The 24,930-nt window shown below is 46.2% G+C and overlaps 1 protein-coding gene across 1 annotated transcript in view; it reads right to left on the bottom strand.

Annotated features, from left to right (window-relative positions):
- robo4 (roundabout, axon guidance receptor, homolog 4 (Drosophila)) overlaps nucleotides 1-24,930 on the bottom strand; it is a 138,997-nt gene that overhangs the window by 55,665 nt on the left and 58,402 nt on the right. The window contains exons 7-11 of the mRNA XM_078198846.1: nucleotides 24,301-24,425; nucleotides 22,430-22,655; nucleotides 19,707-19,828; nucleotides 11,423-11,591; nucleotides 1,128-1,319 (exon numbers count right to left, since the gene is read on the bottom strand). Of these exons, the coding sequence (XP_078054972.1) occupies nucleotides 1,128-1,319; nucleotides 11,423-11,591; nucleotides 19,707-19,828; nucleotides 22,430-22,655; nucleotides 24,301-24,425 (834 nt within the window). The remainder of the gene's footprint in view (nucleotides 1-1,127; nucleotides 1,320-11,422; nucleotides 11,592-19,706; nucleotides 19,829-22,429; nucleotides 22,656-24,300; nucleotides 24,426-24,930) is intronic.

Raw genomic sequence — 24,930 nt, forward strand, 5'->3', positions numbered from 1 at the left:
TGAAGAACCCTAGACTAGGCTGGATTCAGCTGGATAGCCACTTTTCAACTGCACCGACAGGGTGGGCTGAAGGGCCTCATTGTGTGCTGTGTGTTTCTCAAGCTTCCATTACTATCTCCCTCCCTTGCCTTCCATTCCTATCTTGTTCTGTTCTGCTGCTCCCTCACCTCCATTACTATCTCTATCTCCTTCCTTCGCTATTCCATTTTTCTTCCATTTCCCTCAGTTTAATCTCTCCCCCAAATTATTGCGTACCCTGTCCTACTTTTCAGTAAGTACTGCCGTGTGACCAATGGAAAATGAGAGTAAGTGATTATGTAATTCCCAACACTGGCCTTTCTTCACAGCCATTCAGGTGGCTTGTGAGGAAAGGTTGGAGAGGTTGGGCTAGTCTCTGCTGAGCTTGGAGGAACAAGGGGCAACTTGACTGAAACGTAAAAGATCCTGAGGGGTCTTGTCAGGGTGGATGTGGAAGGGATTGTTTCCTCCTGTGGGAGAATCTAGTGCGAGGGACCACGAGAGGTCACCCATTTAAGATGAAGATGAAGAGAATTTCTTTTTCTCTCAGAGGGTTGTAAGTCTTTGGAGCTCACTTCATTAAAAGGTGGTGGAAGCAAAATCTTTGAATATTTTTAAGGCAGAGCTAGATAAATTCTTGATTAGCAAGGAGTTGAAAGGTTATCAAGGATAGGCAAGAATGTGGAGTTGAAGTTACAATGAGATCAACCATTACCTCATTGAATGGTGGAACAGGCTCGAAGAACATACATAAATAATTTGTATGTATGTCCTCGACCAAGAATTCTTTGTGGGTAGACTTATGCCCCATGAGCACTCGGCACGTCATAACATTCAAAGCTATGGGCTGCTCAATGGGATTAGGTGGGAGGTCAGGTGTTTCTTGCATGTCGGTGCAGACCCAATGGGCCAAAGGGCCTCTTCTGCACTGTATGATTCTATGATCTACTTAAATGGGGCATGTGCCAAACATGGGGCCCCTTCAACAAGTGGCCCCATGAGTGTGTATCAACATGCTTGCCCTCAGCTCCCTGTTACAACTTTGGCAAGTCTCCAACTTTCTTAAAGGGCCCTGTGCTTTTGATAACTTGCCAACAGGTCTCTCTCACCTTTGCTTAGTCTGTGTTTCTTTTGAATATTACAGCGCTTTGTACGACGGCGACAGTACAAACACACACTGAGCACCATGAGGATGGCCCAGATCAAACTCCCAGCACTCGCAATGAAAATTGGCTGCCTCACAAACTCCAGCACCAGTCCGAGGATTGAGGATTCCGTTGACTCCTCTTGAGCTGAAGGATCTGAAATTTAAAGGTTCACAGCAAATAAAAATGTAACACCTCAAACAGTTCAAGTACAGGTCCCGATATGGAGCAGAGACCCTGATTGTCACTTAAAGAAACAGCATGTAAACAGATGAAAATGATGGGCCGGAAAAGGTCTATGCTCCATCCAGTCTTACGGTCGGTACAGCACAGAAGGAGTCCATCCAGGCCATGTCAGCTCACTTGTGCATCATTCCCACCCACTGGAGCCATGGATTCTCCAGATGAGGGTGAAAAATGGGTTTTTCGTTAAAAATTAATCCACAGAAGCTGTTGCTGAACTCGATGGCGGGATTTTCGGGCAAGTGACTTACTGGCCACTGTGTAATAGGAGCCTGTTCAACCATTCATATACTGACCCCGTTTGGCGGGCGGACGAGCGAGCGTGTGAGAACGAGCGAGCGTGTGAGAACGAGTGAGTGAGTGAGAGAGAGAGTGAGGGAGAGAGAGAGTGAGGGAGAGAGAGTGAGGGGGAGAGAGTGAGGGAGGGTGAGGGAGGGTGAGGGAGGGAGTGTGAGGGAGATGGAGGGAGAGTGAGGGAGAGAGTGAGGGAGAGTGAGAGAGAGGTGTGTGTGTGTGTGTGAGGGTGGAGGCAACTAGTGTTGGAAATCATGTGTAAAAGGTTATAGGAAAACTGAAGAGGATAGGGTCATTTAAAGGAGTAAGTGGTTGCATCTGTTGGAGTTAAAATGTTCATAACAATGCAAAAAATGACTATTATTTTCACCACGTATTTCAACTTCTGCAAAGTTTCTCTGGGTATCAAGAATCATCAGATCCCGATGGTGCTTCTGATAAATGCAGAGAGCAGCACTTTAGTTTCCTGTTTCTTGGTGCAAATGGCTCAGAGCAAGGTAACATGAAGTGTGTCCGTACTATCCCGAACAGGTAGCAGTGCAGCATTCCGAGAGAGAGCGAGAGAGAGGACTTGAGGTCACAGGAGACGGTTACCAGCAGTTCGAGCATTTTGCTGCTTTGTTAGCTCCAGATATTCTTGAAGCAGATGGTACAATTCTGTAACTAAGCCTGAGGCTGTCTGGCTAGTTTTATGCTGGTACTGGACAGGTACATATATATATATCAGAGTTTAGCTCAGTTGGCTGCACAGCTGGTTCATGATGCAGAACAACGGCAACAGCGCAGGTTCAATTCCCATACTGGCTGAGGTTATTCATGAAAGCTCTACCTCCTCAACCTTACCCCTCACCTGAGGTGTGGTGATCCTCAGGTTAAATCATCACCAGTCAGTGTATGGCCATCTGGGACTATGTCAGAGTGTGTTCCCGATGATGCCACTTTCCAAAGTAGTGTTTCTAATATAGAATCATAGAGGTTTACAGCATGGAAACAGGCCCTTCGGCCCAACTTGTCCATGCCACCCTTTTTTTTTAAACCCCTAAGCTAGTCCCAATTGCCCACATTTGGCCCATATCCCTCTATACCCATCTTACCCATGTAACTGTCTAAACACTTTTTAAAAGACAAAATTGTACCTGCCTCTACTACTACCTCTGGCAGCTTGTTCCAGATACTCACCATCCTGTGTGAAAAAATTGCCCGTCTGGACACTTTTATCTCTCTCCTCTCGCACCTTAAACCTTTCCCCTCTAGTTTTAGACTCCCCTACCTTTGGGAAAAGATATTGACTTTCTAGCTGATCTATGCCCCTCCTTATCTTATAGACCTCTATAAGATCACCCCTCAGCCTTCTACACTCCAGAGAAAAAAGTCCCAGTTTATCAAGCCTCTCTGTATAACTCAAACCATCAAGTCCCGGTAGAATCCTAGTGAATCTCTTCTGCACTCTTTCTAGTTTAATATGTGCTCCTTCTTCCTCAACCGTGGTTTCCCACCTACAGTTGTTGACAGGGCCCTCAACAACGTGCAGTCCATCTCCCACGCCATGACCCTCACCCACTCCCCTCCCTCCCAAAACAAGGATAGAGTCCACCTTGTTCTCGCATTTCACCCCACCAGCCTCCACATGCAAAAGCATAATCCTCCGCCATTTTCGCCAACTCCAGCATGATGCCACCACTAAACACATCTTCCCCTCACTCCCTCTGTCAGCATTCCACAGAGACCGTTCCCTCCGGGATAACCTAGTCCACTCCTCCACTATACCCAACACCTCTCCCACCACCCATGGCACCTTCCCATGCAATCGCAGAAGGTGTAACACCTGCCCCTTTATCTCTTCGATGCTCACCATCCAAGGTCCAAAACACTCATTCCAGGTTAAGCAGTGTTTCACTTGCAACTCTTTCAATTTGGTCTATTGTATTCGCTGCTCCCAATGTGGTCTCCTCTATATCAGAGAGACCAAGCGTAGATTGAGTGATCGCTTTGCCGAGCACCTTCGGTCTGTGCACAATCAGAACCCTGACCTTCCGGTTGCTTGCCATTTTAACACACGATCCTGCTCCCATGCCCACATATCTGTCCTTGGCCTGCTGCAATGTTCCAGTGAAGCTCAACGCAAACTGGAGGAACAGCATCTCATCTTCTGGCTAGCCTTCCAGTCTCAGTAAAGGAAAATCCTAAGTTGTCTTACAAGTACATTAAGGGTAAAAGGATAAATGGCGAAAGAGTAGGGTCTGTTCAGAACCCCAGTGGTAATGTGTGTGTGGAGCCAGAGGATGTAGGTAGGGTTCTAAATGAATACTTTGTCGGTTTTCATTAGTGAGAGAGATGATGTAGGTATAGAGGGAGGACTGTGATACAATTAAAGAAGTAAACACAGACAGACTGGAGGTTGTGAGTGGTCTGGCAGACTTTAAAGTAGATAAATCTCCAGGGCCGGATGGAATGTATCCCAGGCTGCCGAGTGAAGCAAGGGAGGAAATAGCAGAGGCACTGAAAATTTTCAATTCCTCTCTGGCCACAGGAGAGTTGGTCAGGGACTGGAGGGCAGCCAATGTGGCACCATTATTCAGGAAGGGAAGAAAGGATAGACCCGGAATCTACAGGCCAGTCAGTCTCAGTGGTGGGGAAACTATTGGAAGCAATTCTGAGAAACAGAATTGGAGAGGCAGGGAATAATCAAGAATAGTCAGCGTGAGTTTGTTAAGGGGAGGTCATGTCTGACCAACTTGATTGAATTTTTCGAAGAGGTGACCAGGCGTGTAGTTGAGGGCAATACACTTGATGTAGTCTTGGACTTCAGCAAGGATTTTGATAAGATCCCACATGGGAGACTAATAGCGAGGAGACCATGGGATCCAAGAAAATTTGGCAAATTGGATCCAGAGTGGCAGGAAGCAGAGGATGATGGTTTAGACATGAATATAGGAAGGTTGATCAGTAAGTTCATGGAAATTAGTGGGGTGGTAAATAATGAGGAGGATAGCCTTAGATTACAGGAGGACATAGATGAGCTGGTCAGATGGGCTGAACAGTGGCAAATGGAATTCAATCTGGATAAGTGGGAGGTGATGCACTTGGGCAGGACAAAGAAGGCAAAGGAATACACAATGAACAGCAGGGCCCTGAGAAGCATCGAGGATCAGAGAGACATTGGTGTGCACGTATACTGGTCCCTCTGATCCTCGATAAAGTGGTTAAGAAGGCATTAGCTTAATACATATAGCCAAGGCATAGCTTAATACATATAGCCAAGGCATTAGCTTAATACATATAGCCAAGGCATAGAGTTTAAGAGCAGGGAGGTTATGCTGGAATTGTGTAAAATGTTGGATAGGCCACAGCTAGAGTATTGTGTGCAGTTCTGACATCCACATTACAGAAGGGATGTGACAGAATTGGAAAGGTGCAGAGGAGATTTACCAGGATGTTGCTGGGCTGGAGAGTTTTAGTTATGAAGAGAGATTGGGTAGACTGGGGTTGATTTCCTTGGAGCAGAGGAGTCTGAGGGGGAACATGATTGAGATGTATAAAATTATGGGGGGGTGGGGGGGGGGGGCATTGATAAACAGGAAGAATTTTCTCCCTTGTTAGAGGGGTCAATAACCAGGGGGCATTGATATAAGTTAAGGGGCAGGAGTATTAGAGGGGATGTGAGGGAGAACTTTTTCACCCAAAAGGTCATGGGAGTCTGGAGCTCACTGTCTGAAAGGGTGGTGGAGGCAGAGACCCTCATAACATTTAAGAAGTATTTATATATGCACTTGCGATGCCAAGACATACAAGGGTCAAGTGCTGGAAAATGGCATTGGAATTGTGAGGTGGTTTGTTTTTGACTGGTGCAGACTTGTTGGGCGAAAGGGTCTTGTTCTGTGCTGTATACTTCTATGACTCAATGACTCTGACTTATAGAATAGCGAATCAGGCTTGAGAGGCTTACTCCTGCTCCTAGTTTGTATGTTTGTATTATTGTTTGTGGAAGTTTGCTGTGCAAAAATTGGATGCTTGTTTCCTACAATTACAACAGTACTTCAAAAGTATTTAATTGGGTGTAAACTGCCTTGGGATGTCTGGAGGTTGTGATAGGTGCCTTCGTCTTGCAATTTTTTTTGAAGCAGCCCAGACTCTCTTAACTGGAAAAGCGATTTGGCGCTCTGCTAAAGTACCATAATTTTTCCTGACTGGTTTCATAAAATGATTTTATTGCTCTCAACTCTATAAAAATCTCCCATCTCTGAAATTACTCTGTCCTTCTGTTGTTTTGTTTTTACTGTGGCGTGTTTGTAACTGGGCTGCGTCTGTCAAAAGGGGCTGGAGTCTGGCGGCCTGTGACCCGGGGTGATTGATGTGGATGAATGTGGGAGCTGAGCGTGTAATGTACGCAATTCCTGTTTTCCCGTTTCCAATCAAGTACCCGACATGATGTGAAATAACTCTGTCCCAATTCTGCAGCACAGGGCGAATGATAGATGATTGTTTTCTGTTCAATTCATTACAACACCAGCACAGAAAGAATCTACAATGGATAAATGAATAGATTTTTCATTATTAAAAAAATGAGATTGTTGTATTTCATAATCACCCAAGATGACCTTTGGGTGACTTGCACAGGGCTACAATCTATCCTACGAGAGATCAAAATTACTTACTTAGGATGCTTCAAGTGTGTTGTGCAGATAGTGTCTAATGCCCAGGGCAAGAGGCTGAACAGATCAGATATCAAGAAAGACTACAGCATCTTGCTGAATATCTTCACAATGCCTCCAGGTATTTTACATGCAATGAATTGCTTTGTTGTTATGTAGGCAAGGATGACATCTGTTCTAGTGCACAAGACCCCAAATATAGTCATCAGTGAGCAATTCGTTGGTTTTTGTGCTATTTGCCCAGGGAAGGAATCATAGAATCATAGAAACCCTACAGTACAGAAAGAGGCCATTCGGCCCATCGAGTCTGCACCGACCAAATCCCACCCAGGCCCTACCCCCATATATTTTTACCCACTAATCCCTCTAACCTACACATCTCAGGACACTAAGGGGCAATTTTAGCATCGCCAATCAACCTAATCCGCACATCTTTGGACTGTGGGAGGAAACCGGAGCACCCGGAGGAAACCCACGCAGACACGAGGAGAATGTGCAAACTCCACACAGACAGTGACCCAGGCCGGGAATCGAACCCAGGTCCCTGGAGCTGTGAAGCAGCAGTGCTAACCACTGTGCTACCGTGCCGCCCTGGAGTGTTGGTTGAGAGCGGAATTGTGGAATGAGGGAGGAGGGGTTATGGTTGAATGGGGTTAAGCAAGCCCAGGGGCTAGGCTAAAGGAGATGGGTACACTGGCCACAGGAGAGAGGAGGGAGAATGGGCCGAGGGGGCATGGGCCAAGGGAGGAGGATGCGGTTGTTGTTTCGGACATTCAGAGTATGGCCTGTTGCTCTTCCACTACTGTAAGAAGTTTAACAACACCAGGTTAAAGTCCAACCTGGTGTTGTTAAACTTCTTACTGTGTTTACCCCAGTCCAACGCCGGCATCTCCACATCAGCTCTTCCACTACTGCCATGGAATCTATAGCATCCACATAGATCACTGAAACAGGTGGGCAGGACCATAATGTAGCACCTCACCTAGACAGCAGCACCCCTGCTAATGCAGCACTCACTCAGTATTCAGTCAAAGCATTAGCCTGGACTATGTTCTCAAGCTCCTGATTTGAGGCTTTACTTCACAACTCCCTGATTGACCTCTGAGAAGGGACCCAACAGAGACAAGTGGGGAACAATTCAGGGACAACTCAGGCAACTGAATAGACAGAATGCCAATGGAAATGAAAAGTCCCACATAAAACCTTAACCAATTGGTCTCTTTCTGGAGCTTACCTTTGTGTATTCCAATTCTGAGAGCATTGGGTTCATGTGCTGGCATTTTTCTCTCCTCAGTTTTCCTTTAGTCATTCTTCCCCTTTTATCTTTGACAGCAAGGCCATTCAACCATAGAAGGTTGGCAAGCTGTAACTAGTGGAATACCACAGGGATCAATGCTCCACAAGTTGAAATCTATATTAATGATACTTGGATAAAGGGACCAGATGTATGGTAACCAGATTTGCTGAAGACACAAATATATCTTACTTACAGGAAAGTAAGTTGCAGGAGGACAGAGTCTACAGAAGGATTTAGATAAATTACGTGCATGGGCAAACATTTAGCAGATGGAATACAATATGGGAAAATATGATTTGTCCAAGTTGGCATGAAGAATAGAAAAACGGTATGTTATTTAAATGGAGGGAGACTGCAGTTAGCTGCAGTCATTTTTTTGTAATTCATTTTGAGACATGGGTATCGCTGGCTGACCAGCATTTATTGCCCATTCCTAGTTGCCCTTGAGAAAGTGGTGGTGAGCTGCCTTCTTGAAAAGCTGCAGTCCACGTGCTGTGGGTTGATCCACAATGTCATTAGGGAGGGAAAAGTACAGAAGGATCGTAAAAGCAGTCGAGTATAAAAGTGGGAAGATATTGCTACAGTTGTATAGGGCCTTAGGGCAGCACGGTGGCACAGAGATTAGCACTGCTGTGTCATAGCGCCAGGGATCAGGATTCAATTCCAGCCTTGGATCTCTGTCTGTGTGGAGTTTGCATGTTCTCCCCGTGTCTGCGTGGGCTTCCTCCGGGTGCTCCGGTTTCCTCCCACAGTCCAAAGATATGCAGGTTAGGTTGATTGACCATGCTAAATTGTCCCCGAGTGTCCTGGGATGCGTAGGTTAGCAGGATTAGCGGGGTGAATATGTGTGGGGTAATGGGGAAAGGGCCTGGGTGGGATTGTTGTCAGCGCAGACTCGATTGGCCGAATGGCCTCCTTCTGCACTGTAGGGATTCTGTGAACCATGATATTGTAAAATGGGGGAGCAGGCTTGAGGGGCCGAGTGGCCTACGCTTGCTCCCAGTTCTTGTGTTCTTCTGTTCTTTATCACCACTGAACCTGATCCTGTCCTTACCCAATGTAAGCACTCCCCAGCAGTGATCACAGGATAACAACCAGCTTTAGGAATGCTGGTTAATTCATTCCTCCTCATTTCCCTAGCACTGGATCCCAACCAGAACCAGCCAACCCAGCAAAATCTGCCCTGCATTCTCCACAGTGTGCTCCTCTGCTAACCAGGGCAACGTCATCATTCAGAAAAAGTTCTAGGGCAAGGGGGATGGGGGGCTTTGTCCCTGTTAGTTTACAACATTGGAAAGATTGGTAACGTTGGAATGTTATATGTACACAATACCTCTGAGTATTTCCGTCGCCCGGGTCCAGGGAGTTGAGCACACAACCAAAGCCAATTCCAATGCAGTGCAGTACTGAAGAAGTGCTGTATTGTCAGAGGTAGAATCTTTGAGAGGAAATGCTAAACTGAGACCCTTCTACCAGACAAGGTATGAAGGAAACACATTTGTTCATCCATTCTAAATGTTTTTGGATCCGCTTTAACAGCTGATCCAATATCTTACACATTCAGCACAATCGTGCCAATGGATAAACCATCACCTTGTTCTCGAGGGCTCATTGCCTCACTAAAATCACCCTCCTCCTTCATAGAATTGGCTAATGGAGAAAACACAGCAGGGACAATTGACATTCAGGTTCAATTCCAGTCTTGGGTGACCATCTGTGTGGAGTTTGCATGTTCTCCATGTGTCTGCATGGGTTTCCTCCGGGTGCTCCGGTTTCCTCCCACCCTCCAAAGCTTAGGTGAATTGGCCATGCTAAATTGCTCATTAGTGTCCTAAGATGTGTATGTTAGATGGATTAGCTATGGCATAGGGTGGAGTGGTGGGCCTGGGTATAATACTCTGTCAGAGAGTCAGCGCAGACTCGAAGGGCCAAATGACGTCCTTCTGCAAATAGGGATTCTATGAAAAGGATTCTATTCTACTCTCGCCTTGTGAAGTGTGGAGCAGATTCTATACAGTATCGGTCTCTTTCAGGAAGCAGAGGAACTGAAAACCGTCACAAAGGCCTTTATTACCTCAATTACAGACTGTTCAACATCAATAACCCATGGGCTTGGCTGGGAGAAGTTACAGACCTCCAGATAACCATTCATGGAGATGCAGTGGCTGAGTTTCCACTGAGCAATACTTTATGCACTCATATATTCCAGGTTCGCTGTTTTAATGTCATTAATCTGTTTACTTTCATTTAAATAGCGCGGGGAGGAAATTGTAGACAAAATCATTAGCCACGACAATAAAGGCGACACTCAGTAGATTTTTAACCACAGGCTGTGACTGAGAGGAGTTACTGAGTTTACAGTGTGAGGGAACTGGATTAACATCACAGAGTCATAGAGGTTTACAGCATGGAAACAGGCCCTTCGGCCCAAATTGTCCATGCCACCCTTTTTTTAACACCCGAAGCTAGTCCCAATTTCCCGCATTTATAGAGTCATAGAGGTTTACAGTAGAGATACAGTCAGTGACGGTGCAGGGATTTTCACCTCCGTTGGGGGTGGACAGATGTGAAAGTTTACACCAGGGGCCGGTACGCAAGTTTGCAGCTCTATCCCACCCCCGAGCCAGGTTCCTCGAGGCAGAGCTACCTGCCCACATAGTGGCTGGTAGTCAACTAAGCAGGATAAATTGTTTATCCAAGGTCTACATCCCAAGGCCAAATGGAATTTTCTAGTTCGCCAATGGGCCCCTTGAGGCAATGGAAGACTAGGTCGGCAGACTGAAGACATCTCCTGGTGCGAGACCAGGAGGCCAGCGCTCTGGGCAGGCTATGAGGCCTATCCCGGTTTCCTCTTCAGCTGTGGCCATAGACCTCAATATGGAGGTGCCATACCTCTGCATGACCGGAACTTCAGGCTTCATCCCTTTCTGAGCACTCCTCAGCATTGGGAGCCTACGCATCATCATCTTTAATTGGATGGCGAACTGCCCTCTGGCCACACATTGGCCAATTCAAGGAAACTCACTGCCAGGCGATGGTTCCCCACAAGGCGCAGGGTTGTGACCCTCATTTGACCCCAATGTCGGGGGGTCCTGACCCGAACCCAAAATCCTGCTCAGGGTGTGGGCTGGGAGGGCTTCCTGAGACTAAGGGCAGGATTTTACAGCTGTGCTCACCCCAAAACTGAAAATGCTGCCCGAGCTCAACGGTCCTGATCACGGTCCGCCCCCTGCCTGCTACGGTTCCTGCGGCGGGCGGGACCAGAACTGGATTAACAGCAGAAATGCAGCTTGTGGTATGGGTGGGTTTTCTGTGGGTCTGTCATTTCCGCCTCCCCCCACCTCTCCCATGAAGAGAAGGAAGCTGACTGACACACCTCGGCCTGACCTAAACAAGTCACAACACTGAAGAAGCTTCTGAGAACCCACAGAACTGGAGGGAAATGGGAAATAGAACTGGGTGCAGTACAAACATGCAAATTAGGAGCAGTAGTCAGCGCCTGGCCACTCGAGCCCACTCCCCCATTCAATGGGATCATGGCAAAATCGATGATCGTTGCATGGTCACCAATAGCTGGGTCTAGCTTTCAATTTCATATCTTTTAAAAAGGGAATTAAAAGCCACCAGCTGGCGAGGTGAGATTTGAACCCGTGCCCCCAGAACTTTAGCCTCGGCCTCTGGATTATTAGCTCAGTGATATTACAATTCCACCACAATCATCCCACAGCCTGTGGTCTTCCCTTCCCCTCAGGTTCTGAAGTCTCCTTACTGACCTAGATAGACGGACTGTGGTTTGGTGTGTACCCCTACGCCAGCACCATTGATTGCGGCAATCTGCACACGGTATTCGATGCCAGAATTCAGTGCGGGTATCTCCAGCTGGTGTGTGCTCCCATCTACTGTCCAATTTCTGTGATGTGTCTCGTTTCCGTAACACCAAACCTGTCATTTGAAAAAGGAGACAAAACACTCTGTCATTTAAACGTGTATTGTGACCCAGCAGAGGGCCGATAATGTGACATCACTAGACAGACAGTAACTGCATTGTTGGGTACGGAGGTCTATAACTAGATCGAGGCAGGGATCTTACCTGCGCAAGGGTTGCTTATGATTCTCTCCACTAGCTTCCCCTTATTCTCTGTAAACCCCAACCTCAATTGCTATTACCTCTGACCAGAAAGTCTATAAGTTGCTCCAAGGGGTCGCGGTGGCATATTGGTATTGTCACTGGACGAGTAATCTGGGGACTGGGTTCAAGTCCCATCATGGTAGATGGTGAAAATAAAATTAAGTAAAAAAGACCTGGAATTAAAACTCTAATGATTGTCGTAAAAACCCATCTGGTTCACTAATGTCTTTAAAGGGCAACACAGTGATTAGCAACATTGTCTCACAGTGCCAGGAACCCGGATTCGGTTCCAGCCTTGGGTCACTGTCTGTGTGGAGTTTGCACATTCTCCCTGTATCTGTGTGGGCTTCCTCCGGGTGCTCCGGTTTCCTCCTACTCCAAAGATGTGCACATTAGGTTCATTGGCCATGATAAATTGCCCCTTAGTGTCATGGAGATTAGCAGGGTAAATATCTGGGGTTATGGGAATAGATCATAGAGTCATAGAGGTTTACTGCATGGAAACAGGCCCTTCAGCCCAACTTGTCAATGCCGCCCTTTTTTTAAATGACCAAGCTAGTCCCAATTGCCCACATTTGGCCCGTATCCCTCGATAGCCATCTTACTCATGTAACTGTCTAAACGCTTTTTAAAAGACAAAATTGTACCCGCCTCTACCACTACAGCTGGCAGCTTGTTCCAGACACTCACCACCCTCGGTGAGAATATTGCCCCTCTGGACACTTTTGTATCTCTCCCCTCTCACCTTAAACTTATGCCCTCCAGTTTTAGACTCCCCTACCTTTGGGAAAAGATATCGACTATCTAGCTGATCTGCGCCCCTCATTATTTTATAAACTTCTACAAGATCACCCCTCAGCCTCCTACGTTCCAGAGAAAAAAGTGCGTGTAGAATCCAGCCTCTCCTTATAACTCAAACCATCAAATCCCAGTAGCATCCTAGTAAATCTTTCTGCACTCTTTCTAGTTTAATAATATCCTTTCTATAATAGGATTACCAGAACTGCACGCTGTATTCCAAGTGTGGCCTTACCAATGGCTTGTACAATTTCAACAAGACGTCCCAACTCCTGTATTCAATGTTCTGACCAATGAAACCAAGCATGCCGAATGCCTGTCCACCCGTGACTCCACTTTCAAGGAGCTATGAACATGTACCCCTAGATCTCTTTGTTCTATAACTCTCCCCAACACCCTACCATTAACTGTGTAAGTCCTGCCCTGGTTCAATCTACCAAAATGTATCACCTCACATTTATCTAAATTAAACTCCATCTGCCATTTGTCAGCCCACTGGCCCAATCAATCAAGATCCCGTTGCAATCCGAGATAACCTTCTTCACTGTCCATTATGCCACCAATCTTGGTGTCATCTGCAAACTTACTAACCATGCCTCCTAAATTCTCATCCAAATCATTAATATAAATGACAAATAACAGTGGACCCAACACTGATCTCTGAGACACACCGCTGGTCACAGGCTTCCAGTCTGAAAAACAACCCTCTACAACTACCCTCTGTGTTCTGTCATCAAGCCAATTTTGTATCCATTTGGCTACCTCACCCTGGATCCCATGAGATTTAACCTTACGCAACAAACTACCATGCGGTACCTTGTCAAAGGCCTTACTAAAGTCCATGTAGACAACATCAACTGCACTGCCCTCATCTACCTTCTTGATTACTCCTTCAAAAAATTCAATCAAATTTGTGGGACATGATTTTCCACTCAGAAAGCCATGCTGACTGTCCCTAATCAGTCCTTGCATCTCTAAATGCCTCTAGATCCTGATCTCAGAATACCTTCTAACAACTTATCCACTGCAGATGTGAGGCTCACCGGCCTGCAGTTCCCAGGCTTTTTCCTGCAGTCCTTTTTAAACAAAGGCACAACATTTGCCACCCTCCAATTTTCAGGTACCTCACCTGTTTGGGATTGTTGTTGGTGCAGGCTCGATGGGCCGAATGGCCACCTTCTGCACTGTAGGGATTCTAATTTTAAATTTTATGAGTGCTTGCTTGTAATGGCAGCCTCTACTGACAATCAATAATTCCTCACTTAACATCCTAGCTGCATTCCTGAAAAGTGCATCTCTAAATGAAGCAGATCAGATTTTCCCATTACAACCAATATAAAAGCGGTTTCTGTAGGATCTTTCTCATCAGAAAATATTATTAAAATATTATACCTGGAAGTTCCTACACGCACAAAGGAAATAAAGCACTTTAACAAATAGAAAAAAAAAATGCTAACTCTTTCAACTCACACCCCATTCACTGTCTCTCTCGTTGTCTGACCCTCCTGCTTGCTAACTCTCCCATATGCTTCCCTCTTCCCAGAGGGGCAGTGAGAGAGGGGAGGCAAGAGGGGGCAAGAGGGGCTTCAAGCGGGAGGGTCAGACTAGAAAGCGATGAGAGGAGGGTTGGCAAACAGGAGACTGTCAAGAAGTGGAAGTGAGTCCAGAAACAGGAGAGAGCTGAGGAACAAGGGGGGCAGGGGCGGGGGAGGGTTGGTGAGCCGGAGAGACCCTGGGAGGTTCAGAGAGGCAAGCAGCGGTTGGAAGGATTGTGGAATGGAAGAGAGTTGGCGAGTGGGGGAGAGCTGGAGAGCGGGAAAGAGTGTTCCCAAAATGGCACCCATCGGATCACACATTCTACATCAGCGAAACAACACTGAAGTGGATGCTCAGTGCCCATAGCGGCCCCGTTATATCCGCAATGTTAAATTAGAATGACGCTAAATGAGGCAACTTCAAATGGGAGCTTTCTGTGCACAGTAAAACACCTGGTAATCATAGCCCAGTAAACCCTTACTCAAGGGAATACCACCAAATGTAAGATAATTATCCAGTATAGATCAAGCAGCCAGCATCCCTTCCCTGGCTGCCACCACTGAATACTGGCATAGTCTGTAGACCATGAATAAATCACCCAGTGCACCAAAACATCAAATATATAAATCGGTTTCACGTGGGGAGGTGGGCTCAGTTTGGGCGTGCAGACCACATAGAGTCACAGAGCCATAGAGGTTTACAGCATGGAATGTGTAAAGTAATGCTTTATTGCATTACTTATCCCAGTGTATCCCACAGTCATAGTGACGGAGAGGACACTGCAACATACACAGATACAGGAATCAGCACAGGAACATACTTACAGCACACAAATGTCAGACAGGGGAAAAATTACTACTTTATAAACAGTGAAATATTCATAGACTGATATCAGCAACGTTACTGATACATATTTTCTTCATATTTGATGTGTGAATGGAGGATTTTCATTGCAGTGTTAATGTAAGCCTCCTTGTGACACTAACAAATAAACTTTAAAAACTGAACTGTATTGAAAAGCTGCGATTTAAGTTTTTCTCCTGGGTTTGTGGCCTTGGAGACGTGCCCAACCTGTTGTGGTCATTAGCAGCAACCAAAAGCTGCAGGCACTTCAGAGGGGTGAGCAGGGGGGCAATTCTGGGATTTTGAGGGTAAAGGGTGAGAGGGTGAAAAGGGACGAAATCCTCCTGGAAATAATTCCGGGAGGCATGAGCTGCCTCTCTCAGCCAGGGGCAGCTCAAATCTACTGCATACAGCACAGTTCCACTAATCAGTAACCTCGCCCCAGCATCAATTACAAAGTCACAGCACGCACAGTAAAAGTCTTCTAAATTTAGAATCTTCACTCATGCATTGATTTGTTTAGAAAAACGCAGCATTGAAGCCCTGGGGCTCTAACTCTTAATGCATCACTACAGGAGGAATCTTGGGAACTTACACATAGAATTATACAATCCCTACAGTGCAGAAGGAGGCCATTCAGTCCATCAAGTTTACACTGACAATAATCCCACCCAGGCCCTATTCCTGGAACCCCATGCATTTACCCTGCTAATCCCGCTGACACTAGGCTCAATTTAGCCTGGCCAATCAACCTGGTCAGCACGTCTTTTGGGAGGAAACCGGAGCACCCGGAGGAAACCCACACTGAGAATGTGCAAACTCCACACAGACAGTGACCCAAGCCGGGAATTGAACCCAGGTCCCTGGAGCTGTGAAGCAGCAGTGCTAACCACTGTGCTACCGTGCCGCCCTAATGGGCGAGTACTCAGAAACTGGGGGCCTTAAATTGTGACTGATGAAGGAATAAGTTTCTAGGTTTTCACTATTGATGGAGCTGTAACTGCTGACTGTACAGATTGGAGCTCCAAGCCCGTGAGTCTCTATTCAATGAGTGGGCAGAAGTCCAGGGACTTTGTGCTCATAAACAGGCAATCGGCAAAGGAAATTGTCCCTATGAGGTCCTTTATATTGGTGAAATTACTGCCTAAAAATGGAAAAGCTGGGATCTGAAATTGAAGCACAAACTACTATGAGCTCAGATAATCTGGGAGAAAGTGGCATCTGCTTTAAGAGAAGCCCATGATCATTGACTTTAATGAAGACCTTAGAGAGGTTGGCCTGTCTCTCTCTCTCTCTGTGACTTGTTGCAGTGGCTTTGAGTCAGGTTATCCAATGATTTAGGTTTTTTATTCATTCATGGGGAAGTAGGGGTCACCAGCTGGGCCAGCATTTATTGCCCATCCCTAACTGCCCTTGAGAAATTCAGCGGTGGAAACAGTCAGACTCTCGGAAAGTCCCAGTCTGTGCTGGGTAGGAAGGTGGCGCTACAATTGGACTTGGTACACCTAGAAAATCAGACAGGGTTCCTGATGACTATCCAGTAATGCTCGAACCAATGCTGGGCCCCCATCTTTTTCACTGCTGACAAGCGGCATGGTGGCACAGTGCTGCCTCACAGCGCCAAGGACCCAGGTTCGATTCCCGGCTCGGATCACTGTCTGTGCAGAGTTTGCACACTCTCCCAGTGTCTGCATGGGTTTACTCCTGGTGTTCCGGTTCCACAGTCTGAAAGACGTGCTGGTTAGGTGCATTGGCCCGAACACTTGGCAGATCGGAGTGTGGCGACTAAGGGATTTTTACAGCAACTTCATTGCAGTGTTAATGTAAGCCTACTTGTGACACTAATAAATAAACTTTAAACTTTAAAAACAACTTTAACGATTGAACCAGACTGTGGTTCCAGTATTTTCTATTAACTCAAATATCAATATTCAGTTCTTAACATCATTGTGTATTCGGCTGCTGAGGTATATCCCAAGAACTGACTCCATAGGCACGTCTCACTCGTTCCGCTCTCCAACTCCTACTGTCTCCCAGGGAGGTCCCCAGCAGATACAAAGATACCCAGAGTCACATGACCCAGCCCCTTAAAGGGGTTATGCCCAACATTCTTAACAAACATCTCAGGGGTGATCTTATAAAAAAATGCTAAGTCCAGAACCAGCTTGAAAATGGGAGAATTTCTGATCCAATTCTTGGGTGAATCAAAATCTGCGATCTTATGCACTCAGTGCATGAAAAAAACATCAAAAACTGTTTCTCACCTATAGGGAGAGGGGGTAGGGACTAAATCACCCAAATGCTGGCTGAGAGCAGCAGAGGGCACCACCGCGCATGCGCAGGTCCCTCTGCTCGGAGAGACAATAACATCCCAAGCTCACTAATCACTTTGAAATTATATGTTAATTTAGTTTAAATAACACCAGAAATGGGCGCGAGGCTGACCTCGCCGGATATCCGGTACCGGTAAGATTGCGAGAGGCGAGAAATCGGGCGCAAACCTGATTTCTGGGCTCCCACGGGATCTTACTGGCAGCCCTATCAATCGGCCAGCGGGGCACGATGGTCAGATCGCGCACCCCTCCCCCCCCCCTCCAATGTAGTAGTTGTACTAATTGAAATATGTACTGCATCGATCTCCCTCACTCCCCTACCCCAAACTCCAATGAGCTCTGGAAAGGTTTATCAAAAATTCAATCATCGAAATATCTGCATATTAAGCATGAGGGCATGTTACCAACAATCACCTGGCCTGGAACCAGTTCGGGATTGGCAGACACTTGCTATGGAAGACAGTTCTGTTCACTGTCAATCACTATTCCACACTGTGCTGAAATTAAGATTCATGGCAATAACTTCTTTCTACTTCATTTATTCACAGGATCTCGGGACGTTGGATTAATTAACACATCTCCCTTTCTTCCTGCACTGGCTTGATTTCACTCCTCATTAATCACATTACTGCATCTTCTTCATTCTGTCTTTCAATCTCAGGGTGGTTCCGAAAGACAGGCCTTAGCCCTCAGTTATATTATTGGCCCACATAATTATGTTTTTGTTCTCACTTTGGTTTCCTGGAATGTTGGCTTCCAAGGATACCTGCCAACATTCAACAAGGTTCGAAACAAGACATCGACCATGCTGTTCATACAGTTCTGGCAGCATTGCCACAGATACTGAACGGGGTTTAAATGAGGGTTCCATGGCAAATGTTCAGCATTGCGGAGTGCTCAAGTTCAAAGATGGTGCCGTTCCAGCACTTGGGACCATATGGGAATCTTTCACAAACAACTTATACTTCACAAGTTGCGTAGCTTTCTGGTGAGGTGGGGTGGATTTTGCTTATGATGCACATTGCGTGCGATAGGTTAGAGGGGCCAGTCTGCCACTCTCATGATCATATGACTCTATGTATCATTTTGCAACAGACTTGCTCCTGATAATAAAATCAAAATGTTGTGGGTGCTGGAATCTGAAAAAAAAAAACCCAGAAAACCCTGGGCAGCATCTTTGGAGAGAGAAACAGAGTTAACATTTCATAGAATCCTACAGTACAGAAGGAGGCCATTCGGCCCATCGGGTCTGCACCGACCACAATCCCACCCAGGCCCTATACTCATAACCCCATGCATTTAGACTAGCTAGTCCCCCTAACACTAAGAGGCAATTTAAAATGGCCAATCCACCTAACCAGCACATCTTTGGACTGTGGGAGGAATCCGGAGCACCCGAAGGAAACCCACGCAGACACGGGGAGAATGTGCAAACTCCACGCAGACAGTGACCCAAGCGAGGAATCGAACCCGTTTCCCTGGTGTTGAGAGGCAGCAGTGCTAACCACTGTGCCGCCCCAGAGCAGCTCTGCTGAAGAGTCATCCAGACTCAAAGCGTTGGCTCTATTCTCTCTCCATTGATGCTGTCAGACCTGCTGAGATATTCCAGCATTTTGTTTTTGAACAGGAAGGCAGTTGTTTGGGAGAAATTATACTTGATAAATTTATAACTCCAATGGTGCCCCAAAGTCTGAATTCAAGGCTGTTTTTGCTTTGAAAGAATAGTTAACAACATTGAACTTGGGAACCTTATGCTTAAGCAAACCGCGCATTGTTTTAATTGATCTATTCTAGAGGAATCCTTTATTCTCTGATATTAAGATAGGAAATAATCTTAACGCTTTATTTTATTAGATTTAGCGTAACTTTGGGTAACATATGTTGAGAAGAGAATGTGACTTTTTATATGACTGTTGGCTATGAAAAGGAAACATACAAGTTGTGTTTAATAGAACGTAAACATCTGGGGTCTGAGGACATAACTGATAGAGACCTGTCTCAGTTTATAACCCATAAAGCAGGGGTTGCAAAAGTGGAATGCAGGAGATGATTTGCATCCTACAGCTAATGGAAGAGGTGAATTTAAACCATTCCCAAAAAGGGACTTCACAAGTTGCGTAGCTTTCTGGTGAGGTGGCGTGGATTTTGCTTATGATGCACATTGCGTGCGATAGGTTAGAGGGGCCAGTCTGCCACTCTCATGATCATATGACTCTATGTATCATTTTGCAACAGGCTTGCTCCTGATAATGTGTGTCCTTGATGGCACAGTCATGTCTCCAGATCATTACTCAAGGTCTTTGGGTTACTAGCCCAGTTATGTAGCCATTGTGGTACCATACCTCATTTGACTTGAATTCTCAGGTTTCCATGACCATTCACTGCATACATTTCATTCTTATCTGATTGTAGGCGTACCTTGTAACCTTTAATGATGCCATTGTGGGACTCGGGAGGAGGGGGTTCCCAGCTGACTACAACGCTGTCATTCCTACTTTCTCCCCTTGCAACCATCACACTGTGAGGGGCTGCGTTCGGCACTAAACAAGAAGGCATAAAAGAGGGCAGATTAAGAGAAGATGCCAAGCACTCACATCAAAGCCATTCTGCATTTAAGTTCTCGCAACCTTCGTGTCCACAAAATCTTGTAAGGTTTAAGGAAAGAAAGTCCATTTGGGATGATGACATTCCAGTCCAGGACTTCTCGGACATATAAACATAAGCTGGAATGTTGAAGAATGCCACAATCTTCTCGAGGACAGAGATGGACAAGAAATGCCCACCACACCAGAAAATTATTTCTAAAAATGCAATGCACCTGGCTCACTCCTCGGAAGGTTCCAGAACCCTCACGTTGAATGGGTGCCAGCGCCCACAGTTCACCACATGCTGAGCTCCTAATAGCAGTTACTGAGCACATGCCAACAACCCGCCCATAAAAAAGGGAAACAAACCATCTCGGACCGACATTTCTGATTTTAAAAAAATTCTTTCCGAGGCAAGGTCAGAATTTGTTGCCCGTCGCTAATTACCCTAGAGAATGTGCTGTTGAGACCCCCTTCTTGAACCAATGCAGTGTTGATGCTGTTTGGAAGGGAGTTCCCAGGATTTTGACCCAGCAACAGTGAAGGAACGGCGATCTAGTTTCAAGTCGGGATGATGTGCGACTTGGAGGGTAACTTGGAGGTGGTAAGTGTTCCCATGAATATGCTGCCCTTGTCCTTCTAGATAGTAGAGATCACAGGTTTGGAAGGTGCTGTCAAAAGAAGCTTGCAGAGTTGCTTCAACGCACCTTGTAGATGCTGCTACTGTGCGTCAGTGATGGAGGAAGTGAATGTTGAAAGTGGTGGATGGGTTACCAATCCAGTCAGCGGCTTTATTCTGCATAGTGTCGAGCTACTCGAACGTTGTTGGAGCTGCACCTATCCAGGCAAGTAGGGAGTATTCTATCACATTCCTGACTTGTGGATGGTGGGCAGGCTTTGGGGAGTCAGGAGGTAAGTTACTCACTGCAGATTTCCCAGTCTTGAGCTACTAAAGTTATAGATCCTGTACCTTCGACCTTCATCATTGAATCCTACACTGCAGAAGGAGGCCATTCGGCCCATCGAGTCTGCACTGACTACAGGTCCTAACCCCATGCATTTATCCTAGCTAGTTCCCCCTGACACTAAGGGGCAATTTAGCATGGCCAATCCACCTAACATGCACATCTTTAGACTGTGGGAGGAAACCCACGCAGACATGAGGAGAATGTGCAAACTCCACACAGACAGTGACCCGAGGCCAGAATCGACCCAGGTCCCTGGCGCTGTGAGGCAGCAATGCTAACCACTGTGCCGACCCTTCATTTACTCTCTAGATATTCATACAACACCCGTCTCGAACAGAACTTTCATTTTCCCTCATAAGATTGCAAGTGTGGTAAAATGAGCGGCACTGAATGACAATCCTAGTGACATCCCATAAAAATGAAGGGAAAGCCAGACAGATGGAGAGAAAGAATTTACAGCAATTCACAAAGAGAAAATTCAAGTGTGATGTGATGACGATCAGATCATCTGTCCTTGTGACGTCGGTTGAGGGAGAACTATTATGTTTTACTTTTAAAAGAACCCTTTGCAGCATGCAAAGTAAGTGACTAGGTTGATAACGCAGTTGCCCCAAAGATATGGACCGGAACGTTCCGGTCATCTATGTCAGGAGGATTTTCTGGTCCCGCTGCAGTGATGGGAGATTCGGCTGAGTGCCAAATTCTCCGTCCTCACTTGCAGTGGCAGCAGGGCGTGGACTGCTGGAAAATTCCGGCCATGGATTCAGTCCCACTCCAGATCTTAGGCTTAAAATCTAGGCAAACACCCTCGTGCAGCGCTGAGGGAGTGCTGCATTGCTGGAGGTGCTGTCTTTCAGCTGAGGCATTAAACCAAGGCCCCAACTGTCCGCCTTTAAAAAATCCTTTCACGGGATGTGGGCGTCGCTGGCAAGGCCAGCATTTATTCTACTCATCCCTATTTGCCCTCAAGAAGATGGTGGTGAGCTTGGGTGAATGTACCAGACCCCATGGTGTTGTTTGGGAGAAAAGCAGATGGGTTCGTCCAGCGTCTCGGTCAATATCTATCTCTTAATACACATCACAAAAAAAAACACCACAGAATGTCCATTACAATCACATTGCTGATGGCGGGGTTTGCTGAATGCAAATTACATTACAATGGAGCCTACCCTTCAAAAAGTGCTTCATGGGCCATAAAATGCTTTGAGATGTCCAGTGCTCGTGAAAAGCGCTTTCTAACTCCAAGCCTTTTTCTCTTGAAGTCGACCCAAGATGGGGAGCACGGCATCAGTTTAACTTCTCATCTGAAAAAGGCACCTCTGACAATGCAGAACTCCCACACTGCTCATTGAAGAGTTAGTCTAAAGTATCCAGAGATGGGATTTAAACACATAACCTTCTGACTCAGAGCCAAGATTGGCACCAACCGAGCAACCTGAAAGCAGCAAAATCTATAAAGGACAACACAAGATAGTCTGGGCCTATATCACAAGTACCACTGTTCTGGCCCTGACCCGGCCTAGTCTATCCCTCCCTTTCCAACAGGTGAAACCCTTGCAGGGCGCAATCTACTGTCTTCATCTCTCACCTTCCTCGGGAACCCTTCCATGCTTTGTGTTGCTGTCTGGACTGTAGAAATTTCCACTGTACGCCTGAACTTTGAACTCATACTTGTAGCCCCTTCGCAGCGTGGTCAGCACTGTGTTCCGCTCGAGGGGGTGTGTGACCTGCTGCTCCCTCCACGCTGCACTCGGGGGCAGCAAGGAACGAAAGAAAACGTGATATCCCTCAATGTATGGAGTCGGCGGAGTAACCTGCAGAGACCGAGGAGAGGAAACTGAATGAGTTGTGTGTGGATGAGTGAGCTCCACTTTGACCAATGGCTTATTACCTCAAATGGGAAAATTCAATAGAACGACTGGGATTAGCAAAACTGAGTTGACCTTGCTAAAGGCAGCATGGTAAAGCCTGCTACAGTTCCCATCAATATCCTACAATTTCCAAGTCCTGATCTTTATCCTACCACTCCTTTCATGTGTGAATATCTTCTGGTGTTAGAGTCTAGATGGTCTAATGGAATTGAATGTTACACCGTGGTCAGTCTAAGCAAGTCTCAATTCAAGCCTCAGTATTATAGAATCATAGAATCCTACAGAGCAGGAGGAGGTCAATTGGCCCATCAAGCCTGCACTGACCACAATCCCACCCAGTCCCTATTCCCATAACCCCACATATTTAACCCACTTATCCCTCTAACCTATGCATCCCGGGACACTAAGAGGCAATTTAGCATGGCCAATCAACCTGACCCGCACATCTTTGGACTGTGGGGGGAAACCGGAGCACCCGGAGGAAACCCACGCAGACATGGGGAGAACGTGCAAACTCCACACAAACAGTGACCCAAAGCCGAAATTGAACCCAGGTCCCTGGCGCTGTGCCACCATGCCACCCACAAAAAAACCCCACCTCTTTGAAGCTGCTTGAGAGGAATGTGACTGTTCTGACTAACTGTTGGCAGAACACAGGGACTTTCAAAAGATCATGCAACATATTCTCAGGGCAGTGGTTGCAGTTATTGGGCATCAGCTTCTCACTGTTGGCATTGTGGGTTGACTTTTACAAATGGGCTCCTGGTGCAGGTGGCAGCTTATTGACTTCGAATATCAAGAATTTGTAAACCCGTCTCCAGATACAGCAACATGGTGACACTGTGGTTAGCACTGCTGTCTCAAAGCGCCAGGGACCTGGGTTTGATTCCTGCCTCGGGTGTCTGTGTGGAGTTTGCACATTTTCCCTGTGTCTGTGTGGGTTTCCTCCGGATGCTCCGGTTTCCTCCCACACTCCAAAGATGTGCAGGTTAGGTTGATTAACCATGTGTCCCTTAGTGTCAGGGGGATTAGCATGGTAAATCACTGGCGTTCCAGGGATAGGGCCTTGGTGGGATTGTTGTCAGTCCAGGATCAATAGGCCGAATGGCTTCCTTCTGCACTGTAGGGATTCTATCATTCTATGCAATCCCAAGCACAATGTGAGGTTCCATGCTGGATATATAATTGTCAATGTTGAACATCAGGTTTGATTAAATGCGCTCCTAAATTAACTACAGTATGAACTAAATGTAGGGTTAAGGTCATGATATGCTATCGTAATGACTTGTCTTATAATTAAAAATAGAATAATCTCTCTTTTATCAATTCCCCCAAACACTCACCGCGTTTATCTTACACTGTCATTGAATCATTCTCATTTATCTAACGTCTTGAGGGAGCTGATGAACTACAGATATAATCTTCTCATTTAGAAAAAAACGTTCAATGATTTCCAAATAATTAAGGGTTCACTTCAAGAAATCAGCAGAGCATTATACAAAGCAAGTATGTGGTGAGCTTAGTGGCAATCATGTCCAGAGTAAAACAGTAATTGCTTGAAAGTTACAGAGAAAGTGCAGAGAACTACCTTCCAGTGGAGATAAACGTGTGAAGATGATGGAAGGACAGTAACGTTATCGAGGTAAATCCTAACATCCAACAGTCCCTGATGAGTGTCCTTCTGCCTGTCTCCTTGGCCAGTGTCAAGAGCATCTGATGATAATAAAAATAAATCGTGAACTAGTAAGACAGTGGCATCCATTGCAGGCACAATTATCCATCTGTCTTTTACATACAAACATATGAGCATATGAAATAGGAACTGAAGTTGGCCATTCGGCCCCTTGAACCTGCTCCATCATTTAATAAGATCATGGCTTATCTGTTTACGTTGAGTTCTCCATTCCCATCTACCCTGGATAACCTTCGAATCCCTTGCCCAATAAGAATCTATCTACCCATGCCTTAAAAATATTCAGTCGCATAACCCTCAGGGAAAAAATGTTGAAGAGTGAGGGGTGACTTGGGTGAAGTATATAAGATCCTGAACAGTTTGACCAGGTGGGTGTGGAAAGGATGTTTACTCTCAGAGAAAAAAATCTCCTCTCTCTGTCCTTAAAGGGCGGCCGTAATTTTAAAACAGTGCCCCCTAGTTCTGGACTCGCCCACCAGGGGAAACATTCTCTTCACGTTCACCTTGCCAGAACCATTCCTGATC

Source organism: Mustelus asterias, chromosome 27, assembly GCF_964213995.1.
Source record: "Mustelus asterias chromosome 27, sMusAst1.hap1.1, whole genome shotgun sequence".
NCBI classification, from domain to species: domain Eukaryota; kingdom Metazoa; phylum Chordata; class Chondrichthyes; order Carcharhiniformes; family Triakidae; genus Mustelus; species Mustelus asterias.